Raw genomic sequence first — 26,228 nt, 5'->3', positions numbered from 1 at the left:
GTATGCGCTCGCTTCTGTGCGCAAGCTCGTCGTAACGGGGTGTTTTTAAAAAAAATTTTTTTTTTTTTTTTTTTTTTCTTTATTTATTTTATTTTATTTATTTTTACACTTTTAAAAAAATAATAATAAAATGGATCACTTTTATTCCTATTACAAGGAATGTAAACATCCCTTGTAATAGAAAAAAGCATGACAGGTCCTCTTAAATATGAGATCTAGGGTCAAAAGGTCCTCAGATCTCATATTTGGGCTAAAATGCAAAAAAAAAAAAAAAAAAAAATCTGACATTTAAAAAAAATATATATTTTTAAGAGGTATGGGCGGAAGTGACGTTTTGACGTCGCTTCCGCCCTCCTAATGGTATAGAGACGAGTGGGGGCCATCTTAGCCTCACTTGTCTCTATGCCCAGCAGACTGAAGGACCCGATCGCCTCCGCCGCTACCGACGGCTCCGGTAAGCGGCGGGAGGGGGGGGTGGCACCTCTCCCGCCGCCGATAGCGGTGATCTCGCGGCGAATCCGCCGCGGAGACCACTGTTATCGTACAGCTGACCGCCGCCTGAAGAGATGGATATCTCGGTTGTGGCAGCAGCTGCTGCCGTTACCGAGATATCCCTCTTCAAAAAATGGACATACATCGTCGTGCGGCGGTCGGCAAGTGGTTAAACACGACCGGACTTTCCAGCAGACTAGGTGCGACTGATTCAGTCCATTGGACAATCCGATTGTGTGTGGGCTAATCTGATCATTTTTCGTTTAAAAAAAATCAGAGGGGCCTAGAAATAAAACATGTTTCAAATCTGTCCAACGGACTCCATTCCTATCGGGAAAACCCTTCATCTGTATGCTGATCTGACGGACCAAATACGATGCAAGAGAAGCTACTGGCTATTGAACTTCCTTTTTTAGGCCCGTCTTACGTCATCATGTTCAAAATGAATGGACTTTCGAACGGACACAGTTCGTTTGGAAAGACCGTCGGACCTAGTCTGCCGGAAAGTCCGGTGGTGTGTACGTGGCATGAGAGGTTTGACCGCTCATGGGATCTGTGTATCTATTACATAACAGTCCCTTTAGCGAGTCCCGGGCTAATCCGGTTTCTTTTTTTCTCTTTTTTTCTTTTTTTCTCTTTTTTCTTTTTCTTTTTCTTTTTCTTTTTTTTATTTCTGATTGCTTTAGAATGTCTTATATGGCTCTGACCTTGATTATATTCTCAGGCAAGAGAACAGTGGTTTTACCCTTACCTTCACCTCACTTCCACCCTCCGCTCCCCATCTCTCCCCCCCCACTGTGCACTTACTGTAACTTTAATACAGTGTTGATATTAAATCTGCTGATTGGGATTGTTACGCTGCTGGTCCCTTGTGGATTGGGTTCATGCTTTCTAGCTTCTGATGATGATTTCCATCCTTACTTAGTATAAGAATACTTGTTTAACCACTTCAATACCAGGCACTTTCGCCCCTTCTTGCCCAGGACAATTTTTAGCTTTCAGTGCTATCGCATTTTGAATGACACTTGCGTGGTCATGCTACACTGTACTCAAACAAATTTTTTTTTTATCTTTTTTGTTCCCACAAATATAGCTTTCTTTTGGTGGCATTTGATCACTGCTGGGGTTTTTAGTTTTTGCGTAACAAATAAAGTAAATAAGTATGTTTTCTACTTCACTGATGAGACGGCACCAATGAGGAGGCACTGATAGGCAGCACAAAAGGGCAGTGATAGGCGGCATTGAAGCTCACTAATAGACAGCACTGGTATGCAGCACTGATGGCCACAGATGGACACTGATAGGTGGGCACTGCTGGGCATCACCAATGAGACATCTTTCAGGCATTTGTAGTGGGCACTGTGTGGCATCCCTGGTGGCTATGTGGAGCATATCTGGTCATCCATGTGGGCATCTGAGGGGTGGCTGCGCTGATAATCGCTCAGCCCCTCTGTCAGGAGAACCACCAATCGGGTCTCCTTTTACTCGCGTCTGTCGTGAGGGAAAAGCCAGTAAATAGGCTCTTCCCGTTTACACTGTAATCAGCTGTGATTGGACACCGCTGATCATGTGGTAAAGAGCCTCTGTCCGAATGCTTTTTACCGAGATTGGTGTTGCAGTGTGTCAGACTGGCACGCCGCACCACCAATCGCCGTGCTGTATGCCCCAACGGACAGTCGTCGGCAGTTATCCTGAAAGATGCCATATGAAGTCCAGTCAGGATAACTGAACCACCGACCGCCCATCATTTTGCTACAGGCCAGGCGGAAAGTGGTTAATGATGTACATTTATCTGATGATGGTTTACATTGTCTGTCTTTTTGTTTTCTTTTTGACAGACTTATGTTTTTGCCACAATAACAACCTGAGAAATGACTACTGTTCAAATGATATATTTGTTACCATCTCTCATTTTAATAAAAAAAGGAAGAAAAAAAAATTTAAATATAAAAAATAAACTTCTTTTTTTTTTTTTTTTTTTTTGGGATATTTGCCAACCTAAAATAGAAAATGGAATATTTATTTATTTTTATTTTTTTGTAAAGCGGAATTACTTAGTTTATTAAAAGTGAACAGCTACAAAAGGCATAGCTGCTGACTTTTAATAAACCGACATGTGCCCCACGGTCCAGCGATGTGGCTGCTCGGAGGCTAGCTCCACTCCGTCATGGTAACTGTGGGCACCCAGCCATGACAGCTTACGGCTTCACTGCTGGGTGCGCACTGCGCATGCACAAATCGCACTGCGCTCTCCTATTGGCCAGCCGATCTTCTGGGACCTGAGTTGTGTCCCAGAAGATTGCTGGCAGGGAGGTGCCACCTGGGGCGAGGGGAGGAGTTGCCTAGGCGGCCGAAGATGGGAAGTGGGACAGGAAGTTCCACAAGAAAAGGGGTACACCCCCCTCCAAATGACAGGGGGTATGGAGTGCTTAAAGTGGAAGTTACACTTTTGGGTGGAAGTAAAAGCTTTATTTATTTAAAATTAGTAATAGTTATGGTCAAGTTAACTGTTAAATCTCACATGGGCATCTACACCATTTAGCCATCACATTATGAACCACGGACAAGGGAATAATGCTGATCATCTTGTTACAATAGTATCTGAAAGTTGGTGGGATACGTTCATGTTCATGTTCATGTGTTGAAAGTAGTAAAAACGGGCATCGTAGTTTGTTGTGTATGGGGCTGCATAGCTGCAGACCCATACACAACTCGTGCTCATGCTGACCTGTGTCCACAACAAGAAACATCTACAATGAGCATCATAATTGGACCACAGAGAAATTGAAGATGGCCTTGTCTGATCAAGTTTTCTTTTACATCATGTGGATGGCTGGGTGCGTGTGGATCCATGGAGACCCCACCTCACAATTTACAGGACTAACAGGATCTGCTACTGGTGGCTTGGTGCCAGATACCACTGCTTGCCTTCAGTGGTATAGTTGCATCCATGTCTCGATGGGTCATGGGTGTTTTGGTGACGAAAGGGGGACCTATTCGATATTAGCTGGGTGGTCATGAAGATATGGCTGATAAGTGTAACCATCAATTACCTTTTGTTCACTAAAGGTGGGGTGAATTCATGTGGATTACTGCTTAATCATAAATTAATATTAAGACCCCTTTCACACTGGGGCGGCATGGGCGTTGGCGATAGAGCGCCACTGGAACCGCTTTTACCACTGTTACAGCTGCACTTTTCGCCCGTTAGCGGCTGAAAAAAAGGGTTAATAGCTCCCATGTTGTGGGGCTGCCCATTCATTTCAGTGGGCAGGGGCAGTGGAGGAGAAGTGTGTGTGTATATACCGCTCCCGCACCGCCCCAAAGATACTGCTTGCAGGACTTTTTTTCCCATCCTGCAAGCACACCACCCCAGAGTGAAAACACTCGGGCTTTCACAGTGGGGTGGCCTGAGAGGTGCTTTTCAAGTGCTATTTTTAGTACTAAAACACCTTTAATGCACCTCAGTGTGAAAGGGGGTCTAAAACAGAATAGGCAGTGCTAGGTGTTTATAGATTTTGCAGTAGGGACTTTTCTGCTCTACAGGTAGCATAGAGTCTCTTTACATTGAGGGGTTAATGGCATAAGTGCTGTTTCAATAGTCATACCTCTAATGTTGAGTCGTTTTAGGCTTCAGTGTGAGCAGATGCAGACTATTTTTAATTGTGTTTTTATCATTTTAAGGTGTGATGCTCATCTCCCTGGCGCTTTGTGCAGATGCTGTTATAGGAAATGTGCAGGAAAAGGCCATGAAACTACATAATGGATCAAATTCAGAAATGGTGAAGATTCCAAAATCATTTTATGCAGTTTTTTTCTTTTCTTTTACAGAGTAATATAAAGTCCAAGTTGCATAACATGCTTATTTCAAATTTATTTGATTGTCAGCAGGTTGAAATAAAAGCAGTCTCTTGTATATCCTAAGGTTGGTAACCATGCAATGCATGGGTGCTGAGCACATGTAACTGCTGGTGCAGCTACAAGTTGCAGTTTCCTTCTTGCATCCGGATTTGTGACTTGGTGGGATGGTTAATATAGATGACTATCGGCCGTTGTAGTAAATGACCACTAGGGGGAGCAGTTCTGACAGGCAATTTAAAAACACCCTTTTAGTTATTGCTATTATTAGACAGCATAGAGTATAGGCAAAAAGCACAGAGCTGATCAGAGCAGCTCCGTGCCTTAAATTGATTGTAAAGTCAGAAGGTTTTTTTTTTTTTTTTTATCTTAATGCATTCTATGCATTAAGGTAAAAAGCCTTCTGTGTGCAGCAGCCCTCCTAATACTTACCGGAGGTCCATCTAGATCCAGTGATGTTGTAGGAATGTCTGTGCTGCCTGGGACTCCCCTCCTCATTGGCTGAGACGGCAGCAAGGCACCATTGGCTCCTACTGCTGTCAATCAAAGTTGGTCAGCTAATGAGAATAGAAGGGGATGGGGTCGGGCCGCAGCTCCGTGTCTTAATGGACACAGGAAGCTGTTACTCGGCTCGGGTGCCCCTATAGCAAGCAGCTTGCTGTGGGGGCAGTTAAACGGGAGGGAAGGGCCAGGAGCACCAAGGATGGACCTGAGAAGAGGAAGATCTGGGCTGTTCTGTGCAAATCCACTGCACAGAGCAGGTCATTTAAAAAAAAAAAAAGAGACTTTACAACACTTTAATTGCTGTGATGGCAAATCAGTGATCACAAATGTAAACCGTAGTACTGTTTATGTTGGGAAAACCTGACCCTTTATGTCCCCTGCTTTCGTCTGTCTGTCTGTCTCGTGTTTGAATATTATTAATAATTTTTAAGGTTTTTATGATGCAATACAGTTTTTCTTAAAGGGATTGTAAAGTAATTTAATTTTTTTATTTAAATAACAAACATGTTATACTTACCTCCACTGTGCAGCTCGTGGCCCCGAACCTGCTCTTCTAGGGTCCCTCTGCGGCTGTCTCTGCTTCTTCCCGCAGGTACTTCTCACGTTCATGCAAGCTCCCTCGCATGGTGAGAAGGACCTGCGGGTGCGCTCCCGTGATATAGCCGCTTGCTGTATCACACAGCCCTGGCCCACCATGTCATTGGATGTGATTGACAGCAGCGCAAGCCAATGGCTGCGCTGCCTTCAATCCCATCCATTCCAGCCAATCAGCGGCCAGGCAGGCAGTTTTTGCACGTTTTTATGGATTTTTTTTTTTTATTCATTTTGTGTAGTTCTATATGTCTTTTCTGTATTTTTTTTTTCATAAATATATATATATATATATATATATATATATATATATATATATATATATATATATATATATATATATATATATATATATATATATATAATTTTTTTTTTTTTTTTTTTAAGAGCTTTAACATATGAATGTCATAAAATATATAAATTTTTAAGGCACATCACTAATCATTTAAGATATCTAAACTAACAGTGTCACACCTACTTTTATTTTTCTCATTTGCACCACTCAGGTGGAAGTAACCAGTAGGGGCAGCAGTTCTCTATTTATGTGATTTCATTTTCACACATTTATTTAAATTTTGTTTCCTGCTGGTACCAAAAAAAAAAAATTTCCCACTGCGCGTAATCAAATATTTCTCCCTTTGCAGGCTATATAGTGCCTTGCAAATGTATTCACCCCCCCTTGGCATTTTTCATATTTTGTTGCCTCACAACCTGGGATTAACATGGATTGTTTGAGGATTTGCACCATTTAATTTACAGAACATACCCACAACTTTCAAGATGATGATTTTTTATTTATTTTTATTGTGAAGCAAATAACAAATTAGACAAAATAACAGAAAAAGTCAATGTGCATAATGATGCACCCCCCTAAAGTCAATACTTTGTAGAGCCACCTTTTGCAGCTATCACAGCTCCACGTCGCTTTGGATAAGTCTCTATGAGCTTGCCACATCTTACCACTGGGATTTTTTCCCATTCCTAATTGCAAAACTGCTCCAACTCCTTCAAGGTGGATGGTTTGCGCTTGTGAACAGCAATCTTTAAGTCTGACCACAGATTTTCTGTTGGATTGAGGTTTGGGCTTTGACTAGGCCATTTCAACACATTTACATGTTTCCCCCTTAACAACTCAAGTGTTGCTTTAGCAGTGTGTTTGGGGTCATTGTCCTGCTGGAAGGTGAACCTCCGTCCTAGCTTCAAATCACAGACAGTGTGGTACAAGTTTTGCCCAAGAATATCCCTGTGCATTTAGCACCATCCATCTTTCCCTCAACTCTGACCAGTTTCCCCAGTCCTGACTGCTGAAAATGTGTTCTTTGGGCGATGTGATGTGTTGGGTTTGCGCCAGACATAGTGCTTTCTTTGATGGACAAAATGTTCAATTTTAGTCTCCTCAGACCGGAGCACCTTCCTCCATACATTTTGTGAGTCTCCCACATGCCTTTTTGCAAACTCAAAACGTACAATTTTGTTTTTTGCTGAAAGTAATGGCTTTCTTCTGGCCACTCTGCCATAAAGTCCGATGCTATAGAGCACATGGCTTATTGTCATTCTATGTACAGATACTCCAGTCTCTGCTGTGGAACTCTGCAGCTCCTCCAGGGTTACCTTAGGTCTCTGCTGCCTCTCTGATTAATGCCCTCCTTGCCTGGTCCATGAGTTTTTTGGTGTGCGGCCGTCTCTTGGCAGGTTGGCTGTTGTGCCATGTTCTTTCAATTTGGATATGATAGATTTGATGGTGCTCCTAGGGATCATCAAAGATTTGGATATTTATTTATTTATTTATTTATTTATTTTTTTTATAACCTAACCCTGACTTGTACTTCCTTGTCCCTTACTTGCTTGGAGAGTTCCTTGGTCTCCATGGCAATGTTTGATTAGTGGTGCCTCTTACTTCAGTGTTGCAGCCTCTGGGGCCTTTCAAAAAGGTGTTTATATGTAATGACAGATCATGTGACACTTAGATTGCACACAGGTGGACATCATTTTACTATTTATGTGACTTCTGAAGGCAATTGGTTGCACCAGAGCTTTTTATGGGCTTCATAACAAAGGGGGTGAATATGAAGTGTGTGTGTGTGTGTGTGTGTGTGTGTGTGTGTGTGTGTGTATATATACACGCACACGCACGTACGTGCCATTTGTCAGTTTTTTAGTTCTGAAAAATAGTTTTGTGTATATATTTTTCTAATTTTACTTCACTAACTTAGGCTATTGTGTTCTGATGCATCACATATAATTCAGATTAAAAAAAATTTAACCAAAGGCTGTAATGTAACAAAATAGGTAAAAAGCCAAGGGGGTGAATACTTTTGCAAGGCACCGTATATGCTTAGATAAATAGTACGCAAACCTTGCAAAGAAGACACAAGATCCTGTGAGGTTTTGCCTGTACTGCGACCTCCGGGCGCTGGACCCTGCGAAGTGGAGTCCTGGACACCATAGCACTAAGCCATTCTTGCAGGGTGCTGTACAGGTCCAATGGAGTGGACCCAGAACATGAAAAGGGTACGCCGTTCTTGAAGGTCCTCAAGTGACAGGAACCTGCCATGATGGGTTAAGATTGGGCTTCGTTTTTAAGCTGCCTTGTGCCTGGAAGGGTAAGCAAAACCCCCTTATTTATTGTGGCTTGTCCCAGTGATTGTAACAATCAGTCAAGCTATCTAGAGGCTCTACACCTGTGTGTGGTGACCATTCGGGGGAGTTTTGGACTAGCTGTGGGCGTTTGCAAAGTGTACCTTTTTTGCTTGTGTCTGGCTGTTTTTCACCTAGAAATGGATGGTTGCGCATCTTTGTTCAGACGCACGTCCGTTTGCCAAAATGCTTAGCAGTTCGTTTGGCAGCCATGGCGCACGCGGCTTCGCCACAGGCATTGATGCAAAATCGGAGCCACGCATGCTCTGTAGCCTAATCTGGGCGTACAGATTGCTTCATATGCGAATACAGCCACACCCATTCGCCAGGACCACGCACATGTGGGACACAGCAGGCTCTGAACCAGGCATTTTACAGCAGTTCATTTCTCCTTACCCGGGTCACGTGAGTTGCCAGGTGTTGCTTGGCAGGCTAAGGTGCTTAGCAGGATTGTTGCACAGGGCCTTGGTGAGCCTTATTAAAGGGTCTCCCAGGGAGTACCTCAGTTTCTTCACCCGTGTCTAAGGCTTATGTTTCCTGGTGTGAATCCAAGGGTTGGCATCCTCGGAAATATTCTACAATTGGGGGTAGAGATGAAGCTTGAGTACTAGCAAGGGTTAATGCGGCTTAATCCGCCAGTTAGGTCAACCGTGAACCCTTGGGACTTGACTTTAGTTTTGTCTGCAAAAACAGACTTTTGAACCGATACAGCCTTCTCCATTGGTCCTTCTGACAAGGAAATTCGTTTTTCTGGTTGCTATATCCTCTGCAAGTAGCGTATCAGAGTTGGCTGCTCTTTCTTGTAAAGAGCCATATTTAATTATTCACTAGGACAAGGTGGTGTTGCATCCTCATCAGTTTTTTTTGCCTAAAGTGGTGTCAGGTTTCCATCTGAACCAAGATATTGTCCTACTGTCGTTTTTTCCAGAACCCTGTTCTGTGGAAGAGAAATCGCTACATTCCCTTCATGTGGCGAGAGCAGTCAAGGTCTATTTAAAAGACAACTACTCAGATCCAGAAGACTGATGTTTTTATTTGTGCTGCCAGAAGGTCCTAGGGAAGGACAGGCAGTGTCCAAATCTACTTGTTCTAAGTGGATTAGGCAAGTGATAATTCAGGCCTATGGTTTAAAGGGGAAAATTCCACCTATTCAAGTCAAAGCGCACTCCACCAGAGCAGTTAGTGCTTCTTGGGCAGTGCATCACCAAGCCTCCATGGCTCAGATCTGCAAGGCCGCAACTTGGTCTTCAGTCCATATATTCACTAGATTCTATTGGGTGGATATAAAAAGGCATGAGGATATCGCTTTTGGATGCAGTGTGCTGCGAGCAGTATAGGTCCTCAAGTCTAACACCCTACTTGTTGTCTCCCTCCCCTCAAGTGGCATTGCTGTGGGGCGTCCCACATAGTTTTTACTATGCTGTTCTGTGTCGGGTGATGTACGATAAAGAAAATAGGATTTTTATAACAGCTTACCTGTAAAATCCTTTTCTTGGAGTACATCACGGGACACAGTGGTCACTCCCCTCTTTTGGGATTTATGTATATTGCTTTGCTACAAAAACTGAGGTATTCCCTGTATGGGAAGGGTTATATAGGGAGGCAACTTCCTGTCTTGGGTGTGCCAGTGTCCATCACACGAAGGTGGCCGATAACCCACATGGTTATTACTATGCTGCTCTGTGTCCCGTGATGTACTCCAAGGATTTTACAGGTAGGCTGTTATTTACAAGCCACAAAAATAGGATTTTTATGTTTTCAAAAAAGAGGAGCTGGACTAACGCTACAGGGAAGGGCACACCTATGTTGCTAGTAGTTCCTGAACCTATTTGTATCCCTAGTGTTGTATCCCGTGAAAGACCAGGGGCTTCTGGGCAATCTGAGCTGCTGCTCCTATCTGATATCGTGCATACAGTCAATGCTGCTGCTTTACCCTTTATCACCAAAGATGAACTGTCCTTGGCCCTAGCCGGCTTAGAGCACAGGATTGCTGGCATGATTGCCTCCATCCTGCAGGGCGGCAAGGAGCTTGACAGATCCCCCTCCCCTGAGCCTCCTAGTTTGGAGCAGGAACGAGTTGAGGATGGGGAAGAGCTAAAAGCTCAGGACTCTGTGGAGGGCCTGGCAGATGAGTCTGCTTCTGAGCAATCTGGACAAGCAGATATTCATTTGGTGTCTGCCTCTCAGTCGCAGAGGCTTTTGATCCAGACTCTTGCCGAGATGGTTCGTTCTGCTTTTAAATTGTCTCTTGCAGAGGTTATTGAGCCCCCCCCCCCCCGGTCCTCTTTGGGGTCCCTGAGGCCTCTTCAGGCCGCCACATGGGCTTTCCGCTGTTGGAACAGGCGGTGTATGCTGATTGAGAGCATCCTGACAGGATTTTTGTTCCTTTTTGTTCCCTTACATATCCCATGGATGAAAAGTTTAAGAAGTGGAGAATGCCAGCCGTAGATGCAGTATTCTCTTCCTTAAACGAGAACTTAACTTTTCCGGTGGATAAAGGCACAGGGCTTGAAAGACCCTGTTGACAAAAAACTGGAGCCATTATTAAAGGCTTACTTTTATTTGGCCAGTTTAGCTATTCAGCCAGCTGTTGCAGCAATTGGTATCTGCCAGTCCGTAAAGGATCAGGTCAGACAGGCCTACAGGCTTAACCAGGAGGATGAGCTTGCTGAAAATAAGACCGATTTATTCCTTGAGCCCTGTGTTTTGCTGTTGATGCCTTTGTAAAGGTTTCAGTATAGCAGGTTTCTAATTTGTCTCTCTTGTCTGTACATATGCGCAGACTTTTATGGCTTAAGAACTGGTCAGCCAAGCTTCCTTTGTAAGAAGTTATTGGCAGGTTTCCCTTTTCATGGGAAACGTTTCTTCAGTGATCATTTGGACAAATATATCCAAAAGATTTCCGGAGAAGAGAAGTACCAGGTGTCCCCCGTTTAAAACCTCAGGGACTGCTTTCCCCAGGTGTCTCAGTGCCAAGGTGGTTCCGCCACCAACAGGGCACTAGAGCCAGGGGCAAGGCCAGGGTCAGAAAACTCTTCTAAACCCGGCACCAAGCCCTCCTTTTGAGGGGACGCCCCCCACTCTATTGGGTGGGGGGGGGAAGCTGCTGCACTTTGCGGAAATTTTGAAGAACTGTTGCTTGGGATGAGTGGGTCACCTTGACTGTGTCGCATGGTCCCAAGCTGGAGTTGCGGGGGGGTTCCCCTTCAGAGGTTTCTAAGATTCAGTGTTCCCTTGGATCTTCCAAAAAAGGAACTTGCTGTTTCAGGCACTACATAATTTAGTGCAACAAGGAGTGATTATACAGGTTCCTGCATCCGAAAGGGGCACAAGGTTTCATTCAAACCTGTTTACGTTTCAAAAACCAAACTGGGATACAAGGCCCATTTTGGACCCAAGATCCCCTAACCAGTATCTACTAATCCAGTCCTTTCGGATGATGTCTGTCCGCTCAGTAATGGCCTCGCTCCAGACTGGAGAATTTCTAGCCTCCATCGATATAAAGGACACATAGGATTTTTTAATCATACTTATTTATACGTACCTATTATTATTATTATTATTATTATTATTAATTTTTTTTTTTTTTTTTAGTCTTTAACAACTTCCTGCCCACCAGCCATCATATGACGTCCTTTGTGCAGGTATATCTGAATGATGCCTGCAGCTACAGGCATCATTTTAAATATCGGCTTTTTCAGCCGGCGATTCTCTACACCATAAGAATGATCATAACGGCTGTTCCGCAGCTTGATCGTTCCTTACGGATGGCGAAAGGGGACATCCGTTCCCGCCTCCCTCTGGTGCTTCTACCGACTCACTGCTTCCATCAGTGTGTCGGAGACAGGATGCGCTGGCTCCGGATGTTTACCATATTTTTTTTTTTTTCTGGTGGACCAGTCACCGGTATCTTTATGAACGTTCAGAGGCCGGGCACAATGTTATAATGTCATGCCTGGCCTCTGCATTCAAGCAAACTGCGCCACCTCGCCTATGGGGATTTTTAAGTACCGAAGTTTGGCGCCATTCCACAACCGAGTGCAGTTTTAAAGCGTGACATGTTGGGTATCTCTTTACTCAGCATAACTCTATCTTTCACATTATGTAAAAAAATTGGGCTAACTTTACTGGGTTTTTTTTTTTTTTTTTTTTTTTTGAGGACAAAACTGTTTTAAAGGAAAAAAACATCTTGGCAAATACCGTGCGAGATAAAAAGTTGCAACAACCACCATTGTATTCTCTAGGTTCTTTGCTAAAAAAAAGTGTGTGTGTGTGTGTGTGTGTGTGTGTGTGTGTGTGTGTGTTTGGGCTTCTATGTAAATTTTCTAGCAAAAAAATTTGATAATTTTTTTTTTTTTTTTTGATTTGTAGGAGAGAAATGTCAGAGTTGGTCTGGGTGGCAAGTGGTTAATCGCACTACGCTGAAAAGCGTCAATGGAGATGCAGAGTGTAAAAAAGGCTTTAGCATAACCCTGATTTCTTCTTTCTGTGTTCCTAGGAGAACAACCATTTTTGAGATGCCTGCAAATTTCTTATTATAATTGAATATGTCCTGGTAGCCTTTTGATCACAATTCCAGGCTAAACATGGGATTTCTGCTTGTGCACAATTCAAAAATAAGCCCTGCCTTCTGCCATTTACCTGTCAAATGCCAAAACCTTTACTGCCCACTGAAATTTTAGCATTTTGTCAGTTTGAGAGGTGATAATACCTGTCATCTGTATAGATTGGGCTTGGTATTAAAGTTCGTCAGAACCCCATGTACAATCTTGGCCTAGGATCCAAGGGTTTTTCAGGGGTCTAATTGATAACTAATGCCGCGTACTCGCGATCGGAAATTCGGCCTGAAAAAGTTCCTATCCGAAAATACGTTCGTGTGTATGCTATTCCGATGCGCAAAAACTCACGCATGCTCAGATTCAACTACGAGACGGAAGCTGGAAAAGGTGGTTATTACAAACAAACCAGATAGGCCCTGTCTAAAAATTCAAGTTAAAAATAGAGGAATTTATTTGCACACTAAACAAAACCCTTTGTTTTTAACGTGAATTGTTAGACTGGTCAATTTTATTTATTTATTTATTTTTTTTTTTTTGCAGGCCAGCTGGTAAGCATGCTGGGAAATCTTTGTTTTGTGATGTGCATGCACCTTACTGCAAAAGCTTATAGGTTGGGGTGGTTGACACTTTTTTGTACAAAGAGGGTGATTTGTCTTCTGGTAAGACTTGTTCACAGCGGTGTGGTGTGAAGGTTTCCACACACGAGTTCTGCAGGAGATTTACATTCTTATGGAGTGCTTTATTCATGACTTATGAACCAAATTAAGTTATTCCAGGATTTATTTATTTTTGGTTTTTTTGGGCATTTCAGCACTTTCAGGTTCACTTTTGCACATTTGCACAATTACAGGGAGATTGTTCATTTACACAATAGCATCTTATGCAACTTTTATACTTTTAGTTCAGTTATAAAATCGCAATATTTATATTTATTTTTTGTTAATATTAACTCCATGCATGTATTTCATTTGTTTAATACCTTGTATCAGGGCAAGGGGTTGGCAGCTGGTTAAGTAGATTTCTTTTATTTCTTCACCTAGAACTCAAGGGCAGAATTCTTTTACATTTTGTTTACATAGAGCAGCTGACCAGGGATCTGTCATTTTCTGGCAGTAGTGCAATGGAAAAAACCTTGTCAGGTAGCGCAGGTCTTCATGATTGACAAGGATCTACATCCAGGATCAAGGACACAGTTATTGATATTGGATTTGCATCAGGGAATAGTGTTTATTTTTTAATTTGTTGAAGGCATGTGGCCTGGTGTGGTTCTGGAAGAGTGAGGATACACACTCTACTTTCTTGATCATCCAGCCTGTGCCTGGATATGGGTGTTCTGTGAATTTTTAGGGGACCCCACGACCCCCCCCACCCCAAAGACAGTACACATTTTTACAACAAACACCCTAAAAATTGATAAAATAATCCAGCATACTGCTCTTGCACTATTTATGTTGAAACTGACAAATTCCCAGCTGGCTTCTGTTCCTAAGCAAACTGCCTGGGGATCCTGAGTGAGGTCATATGTGGTCATTATATTTGGTCAAACACATCGCTCAGATCCCCTGGTTCCTTAAGGCTCTGCTCACACCTAGGCATTTTTATATATTTTTTCTGCTGTAAGCCTCGGCTCTAAAAATGCCCAACAAGACAAATCCCATTCAGTTCAACGGCACCTGTTCACATCTGAGCGTTCTGTCACCTAAAGCAAAACGCCCATCGCTAAAAACTAAAAAGTACAGGAGCTTCTTTTTTGGTAGATTACAGGCGTTTTTCATTCTCTTACATTGGTGACCTTTTGGCCTGTACAAAATTGTGGCAAAAATTGCAGGACTTTCTGCATGAAAGAAATATGCTCAGGTGTAAACGGAGGCTTATAAACAGTAGCCAGAAGGGGATTTGCAGTTTAGCGGTGGTAGTGCTACCTCGCCGCAAAATGATAAATCCCTTGCCCCTGTTTGTAAACAAAGTCACTTATAGGCCTCTTGCACATGATATTTCTGTTTGAGCATCTACTTTTTCAGACGTAATTTCAAGCAGTTTTTTTTTTTTTTTTTTCTTTTTTTTTGTACATTATTTTACGTGCATTTTCGCGTATTTGTGATCACATGTTTTTGCACGCACTCAGGCATTTTATTTGCGTTCTCGTCTGCACAATATGCAAATGGTCGTTTCAGCGCATTTGTGCACACTTGTGCACAAGAGGCATAAATTACTGACCAGAAATGCAGATTTTTATTTTTTTTATAATTTTTTTATTTTTATATTGGACAATGCATGTCGCTTGTTTACGTGTGTGTGTGTGTGTGTGTGTGTGTGTGTGTGTGTGTGTAGGCATATTTCAATTAATGGGCCATATTTTAGCTCCTTTTAAAGGAAAAAAAAAACGACTGATCTTTTTCAAGCTGCAGCGTGCAAGAGGCCATAAAGGACTACATCGTACTGCTTCCTAACTGCTCGTGCAGATCCTCTAAAGCAATATTTCTCAACTTCAGTCCTCAAGTACCCCCAACAGGTCATGTTTTCAGGCTCTCCATTATTTTGCACAGGTTATTTGATCAGTTTCACTTACCACAGCCATTATTTTATTGAGGGCTGGAGTTGAGAAAAATTGCTCCAAAGCATCCCCTATGCATGTTATGTAAAGGATTTATGTTTTTTATTGTTGCCCTTTAAGGCGTATTAAAAGACCCTCTTCACGCTGAAGTGTATTTTTCTTTAAACTTTTTTTTTTTGCGGTGGCAAAGACCATGCCCAACTACCCCCATGCCCTTGTTTACAAAAAACAATGCTGCCATGTTCAGGGCTTGTAAACTTCCCCCAGGAAAGTTCAAACTGAAGTTTGCCTGGTTTGCTCATTAATACCTGTGGGGAGAAATATTTCATGAAGGTATGAAGAGGATTTCATATGTAGAGAGATTATCCAAATTCACTTAAAAACCAGTGAATGAACTGCGGCATAGGAATTTGTACTGCTAGTAAGGCCAAACATGGTGCATGTGCTGTAATGTAAAGGACTGCGGATGACTGGATTGCTATTTAAATAAAAATAACTACCTATCTAAATATACAAGACCTAATTTTTTTTACTCCCTTTTATACCAAATGTCAAACATGTATTGGTCTAAATGAGAAAGGGGTCTGTGGAGTATATATTTCCTCTGAGGCCCAGTACTTGTATATTTTCTTGTAACAACCTTTTTTTTTTTTTTTTCTACTGCATAATCAAAGTAACCCTTATATGCAAATATACGCTAGTATTCTGGAGAGCATTATGTAAAAACTGTTTTGTGTTAGATTTCAGGCCTCTGTGAACAGCGCTTGCAAGTCTCTATTACCTTTTTCAAATGAGTGTTTAATTTTTCAGGTTCTGTATTCATATTCCATAGGATTTGTTTACATTTTATTGGGTTTGGCCATTACAAGTGGATTAACTCCTGCCATAGCCTTCTGTTCCAAGGTGAGTGCTGAAACAGAGCAGCTTGATTAAAAAATAGGAAATGACTAGTACACAGCTGAGAACTGTATTAATGCAAGGCAGTAGTGCATGAAAGCATAAAATATACATGTCGCATTATGGAGTGGCTGCTGAATAGGCACTGCCTTCCAGCCACAAGTCATGCACACACTTCAAAAAAATTTTTCCTTCTCCTATGAAAAACATTATAATGGCATGTTTTATATATTCAAAATTAATTCCTCACAGGCTTTATATATTTACCTAATGTATGTGTTTAAGGTCTTTTATTCTTTACTATGTTACAATGTACATTTTATAAGGCGTGTCTTACTTTCAGCGAAAAAAAAAAAAAAAAAAAACCTGTCTACTTTGTACAAATAACATGGTTATGAGCAAAGTGAAAATACAGTTATACTTTGTAGGGATTGGTAGTATTGTTAATAGCATGTAACATTTGGATCCGGTATAAGTTTTGTCTTTCTAGTTGTTAGAATTGCCTTATTTATCGGCGTATAACACGCACCCTAATTTTAAGAGGGAAGTTTCAGGGCAAAATAATTTCCACAGCCTCCTGCACATTACAAAGACCCCCTGCAGAATATGCAGCCCCATTTACACAGCCCCCTCCCCATGCACTGTACACAGCCCCCCTGCACTCCTGGGACAGTACTGCCAGCATACTCTAAAGTTTAAGAAAAAAATCACTGCCAGTCCCTTCTCAACAAAGCCTCTAAATACCTCATTATCTCCGTTCTTTCATAGACCCGGTCACGTGACTGCTCTCCTCTAATGTTTCATGGGCGGTCACGTGACCGCTCTTCTTCCAATCTAAAGCTACATGAGGAGGAGGAAAAAACGGAGCCAATGAGGATTTTTAGAGGCTCCGTTTTGCAATGACCATGACACAGCAGAAGTGCATGAGAAGGGACTGGCGGTGATTTTTTTTAAAAAAAAATTTCTTAACATTAGAGTATGCGGTAGTGCTGTCCCAGGGCCAGGAGAGGCAGTGCGGCCAGCCTGACATCCCCCAATGTATGGCACCTGGGGTGGACCACCCTACCCCCACCCCCCTGTTGGTAAAAACAAATATCGGTGCATAATACGTTTGCCCTCCTATTTTCAGGGGAAATATTTTTCTTGCCAGTCAGCATTTTTTAAAGCCTAAGATCCCCCCAACCCCTACAGTCTTAATCTTCTGTTGTGACGGGGTTAATAGAACTGAGGGAGCTGTCACGGGCACTCATTCAGCATGCCAGACTATGCCTGCCCTTGCTGCCAAGCAACTCCATTTATAGAAGCTGGTACTACAGCTTCTATGAATAAAACTTGATCTATGAATGGAGAGGATGGACCTTTCAACCATCAACCATCATCCATTCACAGATTCTGTTTTATTAATAGAAGCTGTAGTACTTGCGTGAATGGGGGAAGGGAGTGTAAAGGGCAAGAATAGTTGGACAGTTTTTTGATGAGTGCCTGTGACAGCTTTCTTACTTCTACTGTCCCCTGTTGCACTGGAGGATTGCAGGGTTGGGTCGTCGGAGGAGAAAGTTTCTGCTACAGGAGGACACAGCAGAAAAAGGGACAGATCTCACTGAAGGTAAGTAAAATCCCTTGTGCTTTTATCTATTTTTTGTTTTAAGTGAACTTGGGCTTTAAAGGTATTCAATAGTGAGGTATTGGCCCAAGCAAGAAGGAAACAAAGGGAAGATGAGCATTGGATGTTGCAGGGGCCAGCTTTAACCTGAACCTGCAAGGCAAAGCCGAGGTCCATGTTGTCACTAAAAATACCTGTATTAGTCTGACCATACATTATACAACTTTCTCTGAATCAGAAAATTGTATAATGTGTGGTCAGCCATATATATCTAAAATTACACCTGGCACCTTCTGATCATGCCTCTATGTGGACAGTTGGAGTCTAGCGGACCAGTGACTAACTCTTGCCAAACAAAAAAAGTTGTGACTGTGAGCTATGTAAAATCTACAAAAAAACAGAATACGTTGATTTGCAAACCTTGTAAACCTAGATTTTATTCGCAATAGAAAAACAAATAAGGTCATTTTGAAATTCATGACAGCAACGCATCTCGGAAAAGTTGGGGCAGGGCTTTAAAAAGCTGGCAAAGTGGTACCTACCAGGAAGTGCTGGAAGAACATTATGCAACTAACTGGGTTAATTGGCAACAAGTCACTAACATGATTGGGTATAAAAAGGGCATATTGGAGAGTCAGAGTGTCTCAGAAGTAAAGATGGGTAGAGGTTCTGTTTCTGAGAATCTGGAGAAATCTCTGTGCGCAAGGGAACAGGCCAAAACACAATATTGGATGCCCATGATTTTTGCGCCCTCAGACAGCACTGCATGAAAAACTGGCATGGGTTTTGTGATGGACCTTACCGTATGGCCTCAGGGATACTTCCAAAAATCAATCTATGAACCTAGTTTGCCATGCCATCCAGAAATACAAGTTACAGTTCTATTGTACAAAGAAGAAGCCATATCTGAACATTATCCAGAAATGCTGGCATCTTCGCTGGGCCAAAGCTCATTTAAATTGGTCTATTAGAAAGTGAAAACTGTTCTTTGGTCAGATGAATCCAAATGTGGCAACCATGGGCACTACATCCTCCAGATCAAAGAGAAGAGGAACCTTGCACATCTGGAAAGGCACCATCAATGATGAAAGATATATATCCAGGTTTTAGCGTAGAATATGCTGAGGCAAGAAAGGGACAACTTTTTTGGATTTGGGATTACAGCGCAGAGTGGATACTGTTTTCCTCCAAATGCAACTGTTTTTGCTCCACACAATGCCTACATTTTGCAACTCATTCCTTCAATGCAGGTTGTGGTGTGCTACAGAGTGTTTTCTGCCTAATGCTGCACACTACAAGATTCAAGGAATATTATGACATTTTCTGTGACTGAGCTTAACTTCTACCTTTTTTTTTTTTTTTTTTTTTATTTATCAAGCGAAGGGAGTATCAGTTATTTTAGAGACAATTTGTAAAGCACATAGCTGTTCATTATAGTTGTGCCCTTAAAAAAAAAAGAATACATAACGGTTGAGCACTCAAAGGCCTTACAGACACTTTCAGACATTCAATGTAAATTGTGGTCATATTTCTGACTGCTGCAGCATACTAATGAATGGCTGTGCACTAGCTGTACACAGTTATACAGCGTACTTGAGAAACTCGTGCAAAGGAGTAAATCCGAGAATGGTGGTTTTGTGCTACTAGGGATTTATACTCCAATTTACACAAGCACAATGTATACCCGTGTATGGTCTTTCTATACTTTGGGTGGCTGTACGCTTCAGTTGTCCCTCCAGCACAGTTTTTCGAAAAAATTAATAAATAAATAAAAAAAATATATGTGTGTGTGTGTGTGTGTGTGTGTGTGTGTGTGTGTGTGTGTGTGTGTGTGTATATATGTATGTATATATATATATATATAATATATTTAATACAAATTTATCATAATTATATCTTATAAAGTGTAACCGGCGTATAACACGCACATTTTTCCCCTTAAAATCATGGGTGTGTGTTATACGCCGATCACCTGCCGATTGCGAGCTCTTCGGCCGGTCTTGGCTATTTTCGACGGCTTTCAGAAGCCGGCAAAAATAGCCGAGAACGGCCGAGCGCTACCAAGCGCCGCTGAGATACACAGGACATCCGCTCTGTATCTCAACGGCGCCATTTTTAAATGGAAAGCCTGCAAAAGAAACTGACAAGGCTGCTAATGACTGGGAAGGCTGCAATGCAAGGCTGCAAATGACACTGACAAGGCTGCATTGATGGGCATTTAAATGTAAGTTGTTTTTTTTTTTTTTCCTTAAACTTCCCTCCTAAAAGTTTTTTTTTTTTTTTTCTTCTTCTTCTTCTTCTTCTTCTTTACAATTCCCTCCTAAACTTGGGGTGCGTGTTATACGCTGCCGCATGCTATACGCCGATAAATACAGTAATTTATAGTGTGTGTGTGTGTGTGTGTGTGTGTGTGTGTGTGTGTATACTGAAGCAGCATCTCCTAATCTGAACCTGTTTTCTTTTAGTATCCATTTCAGACGTATGGATATGCCTTCCTTTTCTCGCTGACAGGATATTTTGGAATATCTTTTGTACTTGCATTGATTAAGATCTTTGGAGCTCTGACTGCTGTGACAGGTAACCAGTTATTAGAAACTGTTGGTATATTTACAGCATAAGGCTTTATGCACACAGTGTTGATGCTTTTCTCTCCTGCAGGAGTTTAGCAGCAGTAAAAAGATTTGTTTTTGCATGCACGTTTATGCGCATTCAGTTTTTCCTCTAATGTACTCCCCAGTGTGGGATCCTTGCATCACCTTTGTATTCAACGCCAATTGCCTTTTTGTCCATCCACTGTCAATGAAGTGGCATGTAAGACTCATTAGTGGCTCTGTTGGTCCTGACCAACAGTCAGTCATGAATGGGAGGGAGTTGCCAGCATGCTCTGTTTGCAGCATAGCCTTTACTTCCTCAACTTACTTCCTAACCCACTGCTATGGGTGGCTGGCTTGCTGGCTGGCCTCTTGCTGTGGGTGAGTGGCTGCTTGTCTGGCTGGCACCTTGATAGGGGTAAAATACCCTTAAGGATTTTACAATATGCAAGCCTCCTGAATGGCTTGCAGCTGCTGCTCTATCATCCTATAAAAAGCAATCCACTGAAAATTGCTTTTTAGAGGAGTTGTAGAGAGGGTTGCAGGTATGAATGATCCCTTAGGGGCTTTAATAGTGTTTGTTATATCACATGGGCAATTCGTGAAGATAAATATTGAATACGCATTAAGTTGTTATTTATGGTGACTCTAATATCAAGAATAAAAGGCATCCTTGTGAAGATGGCAAATATTTGTCTTTTCCACAGGGCAGCCATCAAATTATGTTCTAACAAAGAGAACCTGCAGCCTGAAGATGCTCCAAAAACCTCCCGGTCTCATGTTGCTTTCAGTGGTTCCCACTGCTGATCCCTATGTAACTGCCCTGTTGTACTGAGTAGAGTTTGATGATAGAAACCACTAAGCACAGCAGGGGGCCAGGAGGTTTCTGAAGAGTCTTCACACATCAGGCTTTGTTCATTAGGCAAGTCGTCCTTGTGTGTCCCACCCATCCATCCACATCATCCTGAATAGTTTGTCAGGTTGTGCAAATGCAAAAGGGTGTGATGTCAGACTCTTCCGAGTACCTCATCCTAGTGGCCAAGCATCTGCAATTTTCAAAGTGGGAAAAAAAGTAAAAGTGATTAATATCATGAACTTTTCAGTAGACGATTTCTCAGAAAATTAGTGAGTAAACTAACACTACTTATTTTCACTGAAGGGAAACCTTGCAAAAAAATGTGATGGCATCCTGGAGTTCCGCTTTAACCACCACTAGCCTATATTCCTCGTAAATTGGGGTCTTGTAAATCTCTTGATTTTATCTCCACCTAAATGAAGACCCTATTGAACGTCTCATTTCATTTCAACAAGAGCCTGCTTATGGCAAAGGATAGTTTGCCCAGTAATTGTATTAATTTGGATTTAACACAGAAAATACAAGGGATACCGGGCATTCTGTATATTCAGCTCCCTCATACTATCAATTGTTTTTACAAATTATGAGAGAGAAAAAAACGTATCGTATAACAAAAGCAAACTAAAATCATACTTTTGTTTTTTGTATTTGACCTCATGGTCTCAGTTGACTTGCAATCATTGGTAAACCTAACCCACTGAAGACAAGAATACAAAAATATATTACTAAGAGAAATGTTGAATTGTTGGTAAAACAAGATTGATTTCAAAACCTTTTCATATACCAATTTTATAATTCTATTTCTGCTTTAATACATGTTTTGTTCAATTCCACAGTAACAACTGGGAGAAAGGCAATGACGATTGTGTTGTCCTTTCTATTCTTTGCAAAACCCTTTACCTTACAGTAAGTAACAGCTTTTCTTTTTAGATATATATTTTTTTTTTTTAAAGGTAAAATCATTTTGAGATGTATTATGCTTGTGTCTACTGTAGCTTATTGTCAGCCGTAGATGTTAATCGTTTTTGCTCATTGGATGAAAGATAATCCTTTAGAAAAGAAGAATGTAAATTGGGCAAAGAGAGAGCATTGCCACATACAGAATTCTGAAATGGTTATAAGTTTCCCAGCTATTTTAACTCTGTTTACTGCTGTAATTAATTATTTATGTATGAGGGTTGATGTCAGTGGGTTTTCTAGTCAAATGCTGCATTTACCTTTTAAACCTATGCAGCTGCTTTTGGATGGAAAATGCAGCATTTGACAAGAAAAGGCTGTATTTGACCTGCTTTGCCTATGGTTTAAACCCCCCTTTTAGTAGGAAATGCTGCAATCAAATACAGTGCAGCATGAAGCAGGTCAGTCACCGCCTCTGAATTGTGATGTGTACTGCTAAATTGATCACTTATAGTCCCGTCCACGTTACTGCAAGCGGGTGGTACAGCCGTGTACATATACATCGCCTGGCACATCGGCGCGCAGCACACCGCTCCCGTGACCGCTTTGTCTACTGGAAACAGCGGATTACTGTTACTGCTATGTGATCACAATGTAAACAAAACTGTTAGGTCTTTCATAACAGCCGTGCTTACTCTAGCGATGCTGTGATTGGCCCACAGCTATCAAATGGTACCTGGGCCAATCACAGCACCCTGTACCATGTGATTAACTGTAGCCAATCGCAGATTATAATAGTAACTAAGTTGTTATGAATGAAAGATATTCCTGACAGCTAAAACTATTGCCTATAACCGTGATTATCACTGTTATAATCAATAATAGTGGTATTTGTAAATTGAAATAGTATTCCCCTCTCAAACGTCTCTTCTCTAGAGAGAATAAGTTCAGTGCTCGTAACCTTTCTTCATAACTAATATTCTCCAGTCCCTTTTATTAGCTTTGTTGCCCTTCTCTACTGGCTCCATTTCCAGTACATCCTTCCTGAGGACTGGTGCCCAGAACTGGACCATTCCGAGTACTCCCCATTTATCACCACCCTCTGAACTCGCCCTTGTAGCCAGTTTTCAATCCGGGCAATCACCCTATGGTCCATGCCAACGGACGTTACTTTGTACAGTAAATGTTTATGGGGCACTGTGTCAAATGCTTTTGCAAAATCCAGATGCACTTCTTTTATCTCAATGGCAGCTCACCTCCTCATAGAAGGTTAACAGATTGGTTTGGCAAGAACGATTCTTCGATTCTTCATGAATCCATACTGATTACTGTTAATGATACCATTTTCATTACTAAAATCTTGTACATAGTCCCTGATCATCCCCTTGAAAAGCTTGCATACTATTGATGTTAGGCTAACTGGTCTGTAATTTCCAGGGATGTATTTTGACCCTTTTTTAAATATTGGTGCTACATTGGCTTTTTTCCAATCACCTGGTACCATTCCAGTCAGTAGACTGTCAGTAAAAATTAGGAACAATGGTCTGGCAATTACTTGACTGAGTTCCCTATGAACCCTCGGGTACAAGCCATCTGGTCCCAGTGACTTATTTAATGTTACGTTTTTTTATTCTGTCCTCTGTTAGGCATGAGGGTGCTTCATGAGATGTGTCATGAGGATAAAACTGCAGTTTTTGGTTACTGAAGCCCCCCGATTTCCTTGTGGAAACTGAGGCAAAAGACTGAGGAGAAGAATAAATCCAATACCTTCTCCATCTCTCCATCCTTAGTAACCAGATTCCCTTCATTGTTCTTTGAGGCCACTATGGTCTGTCCTCCCTCTTTTATACTTAAAGAATTTTTTTTTTTTTTTTGCTCTCCTCCACTATGTGTCTTTCGTGTTCTATCTTAGCTGCCCTGATTGCACCCTTACATTTCTTGTTGCATTCTTTGTAAAGTCTGAATGCTGATGATGATCCATCAGCCTTGTATCTCTTGAAGGCCTTCTCCTTTGCTTTTATATGCATTTTTACATTGGAGTTAATCCATCCAGGACTTTTGTTCACTTTTTTAAACGTTTATTTCCCAATAGGATGCACTGGCTAATGTCCTTATTTAATATGCTCTTAAAGCAAACCCATCTCTCCTCCGTGTTCTTTGTTCCTAAGATTTTTATCCCAATTTATATCTTCTAGCAAGGTTCATAGTTTAGGGTAGTTGGCTCTTGAAATTCAGTGTCTTTATATTCCCCTTATGCTTCCCCTTATTGACCTGTGATTGCTGTTTCCTAAATTGCCCCTTATTTCCACATCCATGATCAGGTCTGTATTGGTAATCAGTAGGTCTAGTAATGCTTGGTTTCTAGTTTGAGTGGTATGTTTTAAGCAAACCAAAAGGAGCAAAAAAGATGTTTGTAGGGGTTTACATACGCTTTAAGCTATTCTTTTATCCAGCGGCAGGAATACTGCCATAGCAATGTATTCTCAAAATAGAAACTTTTACCTTTTTGTATACTGATCCTTCTCCCTTCTGCTAATCCATTTTTGAAGACGGTGCAGTATCTGTTGTTGCCCTGGGAAGTGTCAGAATCTTGGACAAGAACAAGCAAATATGATTATCTTTATTGCAGATTTAGGCTCGGTTCACACTGCTATGACCTGCGGTCAGGTGACTTGAGTAGTTTGATAGAAGTGTATAGAATAGAAGTCTTTTCTAAAGTCAGAGTGACTTGCGTAGTGCTAATTAAGACAGCTCTCATTGACTAACATGGGATTTTACATGTCATGCGACTTGGGGTCAGATCTCAAGTCGCAGCCATGTGAACCGAGCCTAAGGCGCAATTAACGTGTAACTAAAACACTGTTTTTATCTTTTCTTCTTCTTTTTTTTTTTTTCTTTTTAGGTATGTATGGTCTGGACTGTTAGTCGTACTTGGAATTTTCTTAAATGTCTACAGTAAGAATATGGACAAATTTAAGCTGCACCATCTTTACAGTTTTCTGAAGAAACAGGGTTCTGAAGGAAAATCACGGACGTTTTCACAGACTGTATAACATAATGAGTTTTTAGACTTTTTATTTTATCTTCAGTAATCATTAAATGATTGTATTTCCAAAGGGAATTGGTTATTCTAAGGAGAAGGTGATGGCATATTGCCTAATATGTTACTGCAAAGGATTAAGTCAAGGGTGATCTTTATTTTCTTCACTCCACTTGCCGAAGGGATTTTCCAGAGGACCAGGTGTTGTGGCCTCCTCTTGTGAAACAAGGTACCAGAAGACTTAAGCAACCTCTCTGTTAGAGGTTAACACGCTAGTGGACCATGACAATTTACGGGACTAGTATTGTGACTTTTTTTTTTTTTTTCTTCCCTATCATAGCACAGTTTTCAGTGCTCGACTAAGAATTGTCACTATCATTCAAATGCAAATCGTACACATTGACGGAAGTCGTAGTTATGAAGGAGGATTTTTTTTTTCCTTTACGTGAAGAAGGATGGAGGCTGAGGACATGTCCTTTCAGTTGCAGTGTGCAGAGATGGGACTCTGTTCTACATCATGTCCCTGCACTAGAGTTCAGATACAGAAATAAAGGCATATATACGCCTTACTGAAACATGATTGTAACGTGCAAAACTAATACAGCATGTGCTTTTTTCTTGTCTTTTCTTTACATCTTTAGAATATGTAATTTCCTTTTTCATGTGATCATGTGTATAATAATCTTGCCACTCCACGTTTCTCTAAACGTGCATTTCCACAGCAGATTTGTTTATAATGTAATATCTGAAATGTGAACATTCATCCTGTTAAACATGAATTGATCATACTGCTATTTATTAGTCACCTATTGAATAATTCTGGACGCTAAGAAATGGCTTGAGTGCCACTGTGTGGCTGCACAGTAATGTTCACAGCCTTTGACTAAAAATACTTGATAATGTGTCTGCTTTTCAGATTTGATTACTGGGAGATTGATGAAATTTAAATAGCCCTTCCTTTAAAAAAAAATGTTGTTTACTGTTTTTTGATGAATCATTGGGGATCTATTTTATTTTATTAATTTTTAGTTAATCTGTGAATACAGACATATATGGGATATGACATTGCTGACTTTATTTTAAACATGCAGACTTTGAGTTATCACTGCATAGTAAATACTGTACCTGACCAGAAAAAATGCATGCAGC

The 26,228-nt window shown here is 41.3% G+C and overlaps 1 protein-coding gene across 2 annotated transcripts in view; it reads left to right on the top strand.

The window, feature by feature from the left end:
- SLC35B3 (solute carrier family 35 member B3) overlaps positions 1-25,983 on the top strand; it is a 73,444-nt gene extending 47,461 nt beyond the window's left edge. For both annotated transcript variants that reach the window (XM_077492167.1, XM_077492168.1), the window contains exons 6-10: positions 4,177-4,274; positions 16,006-16,098; positions 20,161-20,272; positions 21,979-22,048; positions 24,942-25,983. In XM_077492167.1, coding sequence (XP_077348293.1) covers positions 4,177-4,274; positions 16,006-16,098; positions 20,161-20,272; positions 21,979-22,048; positions 24,942-25,092 — 524 coding nt within the window. In that variant the 3' untranslated portion in view covers positions 25,093-25,983. The remainder of the gene's footprint in view (positions 1-4,176; positions 4,275-16,005; positions 16,099-20,160; positions 20,273-21,978; positions 22,049-24,941) is intronic.
- Positions 25,984-26,228: the final 245 nt, after the last annotated feature.

The sequence above is a fragment of the Lithobates pipiens genome, unplaced genomic scaffold, assembly GCF_037356315.1.
Source record: "Lithobates pipiens isolate NorthernLeopardFrog02 unplaced genomic scaffold, aLitPip1_a1.2 Scaffold_19, whole genome shotgun sequence".
Taxonomy (NCBI): domain Eukaryota; kingdom Metazoa; phylum Chordata; class Amphibia; order Anura; family Ranidae; genus Lithobates; species Lithobates pipiens.
Note: the sequence above shows the minus strand (reverse complement) of the source record. Positions and strands in the feature narration are given on the sequence as shown.